Genomic DNA, 4217 nt, shown 5'->3' with positions numbered 1-4217 from the left:
AGATTTCTTCTCAGGCAGTTATTTATGCTAAGACCATAACCTTCTCTTTTTCCTATCACCCTCTACCAAGTACCCTAACCCCTCTCATCCTTCACAAATTACTTTATATAAACAAACAACACACATGCGCACACACACATACATACACACACACACACACACACAGTCTGATCTTGATCTCTGAACATCAAGTGGGTCTTCTCTTGAACATGAAGCACCAAGCCTCCACAGAATTTGCTGTCTAGTGTCTATCATTTCCCTCACTCTGAGTGGTAGTAGCATTATTTGTGCTCAGCCTGTTTGCTTGGTAAAATTTCCACATATACTGTTTATAAACATATAAAATTTCCATATATATTGTTTCCATACATACCACACATTGTCCAGGGCATCTGTTACTCATTTTTATGTTTTTTCCCTTGATATATCTCTTACTTAACAATATGCCTTATTCAGCATTATAACATTCTTAGCGACTAGCACAAAATTTTACATGGTAAATGTTCAGTATATATTTATGACATTTTATTGAGTCAGATGTTCCCTTAGTAGTTCCATATTCTAGCTCTCAAGATCTTGGTTCCCCTCCCCGTGTTTTAGCATTCTTAAAGCTGGCAGACCAGCCCCCTAAAGCTGGCAAACCAACCCCAGTCCTTTCTCCAAAGGACTTCTCTTAGTAGCCTTCCTCAGCTCTGGGATTTATGAAGGATTTTGAAGATCCCTCTGCGTATTTCCTTTGTCTTCACGCTGTAGATAATGGGGTTGAGCATGGGAGGTACGAACAAGTAGACATTGGACATCATGACATGAACAACAGGTGGGGCACTTTTCCAGAAGCGATGGATCATGGAGACAGCAATTATGGGCACATAAAAAGCCATCACTGCACAGATGTGTGACATGCAGGTGTTGAGTGCCTTGAGCCGCTGCTCCCGGGATGCGATGGCCAACACAGCTCTCAGGATCAATGCATAGGAAAGCAGGATGAATGCCGAGTCAATACCATAGGTGAAAATGACAACAAAGAGCCCATAGATGTTGTTAACATGGATGTCTCCACACGCCACTTTCATGAGATCTGGATGGAGGCAGTATGAATGATGCAAAATTCTGCCCTTGCAGAAGGGCAGTCGTTTTACCAGAAAGGGGAAAGGGAAGAGTGTGATGAAACTCTTGGCAAGGATGCCCAGGCCCATAGCCAAGATGCGGCTGTTGGTGAGCACAGTGGCATAGCGTAGTGGTTCACAAATAGCCACAAAACGATCAAAGCTCATGGCCAGCAGTATGCCTGATTCCATGAAAGAGAACATGTGGATGAAGAACATCTGAACCAAGCAGGCATCGAAACCAATGTGGTGGTAGTTGAAGCAGAAGGTAGCAAGCACAGTGGGAAGTGTAGAGAAGGACACTCCCAGATCATTGAGAGAGAGTATAGAGAGGAAGTAGTACATGGGCTGGTGCAGAGCAGGCTCCCGAACCACCACTGTGAGGATGCTGAGGTTGCCTATGATGGAAATCAGGTAGAGGATGCAGAAAATCAGGGCAACCCAGGCATGGCCTCTCTGCATCCCTGGAATGCCTGTCAGCTGGAGTGTGGTTGGCTGGAAGGGGGTTTCATTGAGGCTCAGCATGGCAGGCAGGTGGGAGAATACAGACAGGGGGTGACCCCTGGTGGGTGTTTTGGGGGAGTTCTTCACTTTCTTTCAGACCTCCTGTCTCCAACACAAAAGGTTAGAGATTGAAAGTGTTTGTCTATGTTCCTGCTTCTCTCATTAGACTATGAGCTCTCTGAGGGTAGTAACTGGGTACTACTCATTTCTCTATCACTGGTGCTCAGTACCCTGTCTAGGCCATGGTAGAAACTCCATGAAGCTGTGACGATCAGGTGAGTGCCATGGCATGGCAAGGCAATAAGTAGGAGACAGCATGAATGATGCCCTTAATCTTTACCTTAAAGTGCATCATTCCTTCGCTTCCCCCATCTCATCCTAGAAGCCATCTTTTGGAAATCTGGGACATATAGAAATTAAGATAAATAGGGAAAAAAAAAACACCACCCATTCCTTTGGGAATCCTTTGATTGATGGTGCAGATGAAACTTCTACCCTGTGAACTTATAGCTTCAATAACCTTTACTCAGGTCTCCTCAGATTCCCAGTCCCACAACTATCCCTGGACCTGCCATCACCAAAAAATATTCCACCTCTGCAATCTTAAATTCCTTTATTTTTTACTTTATTACAATAGCCTTCTACCTTCCACCTCTCCTACCTTCTCAAACCCATACAGTGTTCTCAGTGTCTCAATAACTGGCCTATTTGTCTGTGAGTTCCTCCTTTTTCTTTGACCCACTCTCCCACTGGGACTGGTACCCTTATCTTCTCTGTGTTTCTCTTTCATGTTCATACAGGAAACACCAACCTTTGATAACTTCTATAACCAAACTTCTGAGTGTACAGCAGGATAAAACCAAAGAAACAAGTGTTTTATTGGAAAACAGAGAGACAGACTGACAGAGTCATTTTAACACTACTTAAATTTTAAACTCACATCTTTATCTGTTCTCACCCACTGGTTTCTGAGAAAGGTGTGTCTCCCCTTGTCCAAGGCCAAGACCTCCACCTCCAGAATTCTATTTCTTGCTATCTCTCCCACTAGTCTACTGTACTTCAAGTTCAGTCTCTCCTTTCCTGTCTATTGCCCTTCAGGCAATAAGCATGTATAAGACCAGACAGACCACCATAAAAATGTAACTGTCCCTCTTTTAATTCTTCCTTAATTCTTAGTCAAACTCCCTGAAACACTGTCTCCCTATTGTGGAAAGGGAGCCTGTTTATATGTCTGCTTTCCTAGTTCCATTCTGAGATCCTGAAAGTCAAGGTTTCAAACTTATTTTTTTAATTAATTTTATTAACATATAATGTATTATTGGCCCCAGGGGTAAAGGTCTGTGAATCATCAGGTTAATACATTTTACATCAAGGTTTCAAACTTATTGGCCTTACCTTCTATCACTGTTCAATTTATTATACTGTGGTTGCCACACTTCCCCCTGATCACTCTGTGCTCACCTCTATGCTCACCAGTCACCTCTTTGTTGCTCAACTGGATGAAAACATTCTCTCTCTTCATCCAGGTGAGCTCTCCATCCGAGTAAATATTATTGGCAGCTTAGTTTCCTCCTACTTCACATCTCTTTTTATAGCTTCTTTACTGACTCTTTCTTTGTCTTTCTCCTTAAGCAGTGGCAGTCTAACTCCAGGAAAAGTAAACAGTAGTCAGAATGGTGCAGATTGAGAAAACCATACCATGAAAGACTTCTTCTCAGCCTTAGGGCACCTGAGTAGTACAGTAGGTTAACTGTTCATCTCACACAGTATACCCCAAACTGACACATGCTATATGTCAATAATATCACAATAAAACTGGAAAAATCTATATTTGAAATTAAAAAAATAAAATAAGTTCCCCTTTGGAATTTAGGCATAATGACTCCCCTATTTTCTTATAACAACTCCTTATTCCTTTGACTTTCTAAAATCTCCATCTTTTTCCCTGTCTTCTTAATAAATACAGTGAAATTAGATGGTGCCCAGAGGCTGGAGAACCCCCAGATGTTAGGAATAATCCTGAAAGTACGTGGACCATGAGAAGGAAATTTGTATATTCCTTCGTTTTTGCTCATCCAAATGAGAATCCAAAGGAATCCTTTAAAGAGTAGAGTTTCTTTTCCCTATTCCCCCTCTAAGTGTCTCTCTTTCTCCTGACCCAGGTTCAAAGACAATCTCTCCAAAAAGTCTTCTCAATTCCAGCCTACCCAGATTGGTTTTTTATCATCTTCACTCCAAGATTATTTTCACATACTGAAGAAGTGGAAAGACTCTTAAGAGTGCCATGCCAACAGATACTATGGTCTCTCTCACAATATATATTAAATACTTAGTTAAATACTGGTGTGCAAATTTAGGTAAACCAGACGGTCATATTTCAGGCAGACACTCCAGACTTTCCTCGGTCTAGAAAGCAGCTCTGAAAACTTCTACTCCAAATAAAACATGTTCTGCCACCACCTAACAAACATTTTTCATTGTTTGGACCATAAGGGTGTCAGTTAAGTCTTCCTAAATGTGACTCATTTAGGAAGAAAAGTCAAGATGATGGAGACAGACACAAAAATGTGGGTCTTTTACACAGGATGTGGATGAACATAAACATGG

General features: G+C 41.7%; 1 protein-coding gene across 1 annotated transcript; it reads right to left on the bottom strand.

Moving 5' to 3' along the window:
- Positions 1-686: 686 nt before the first annotated feature.
- Positions 687-1631, bottom strand: LOC132011432 (olfactory receptor 51I1). The gene has a single exon (XM_059389980.1). It carries the CDS (start codon positions 1629-1631, stop codon positions 687-689), a length of 945 nt encoding a protein of 314 aa, XP_059245963.1.
- Positions 1632-4217: the final 2586 nt, after the last annotated feature.

The sequence above is a fragment of the Mustela nigripes genome, chromosome 1 (genome assembly GCF_022355385.1).
Source record: "Mustela nigripes isolate SB6536 chromosome 1, MUSNIG.SB6536, whole genome shotgun sequence".
In the NCBI taxonomy this organism is placed as follows: Eukaryota; Metazoa; Chordata; class Mammalia; order Carnivora; family Mustelidae; genus Mustela; species Mustela nigripes.
The sequence above is the reverse complement of the archived record's forward strand: the minus strand, read 5'-3'. Positions and strand labels throughout refer to the sequence as shown.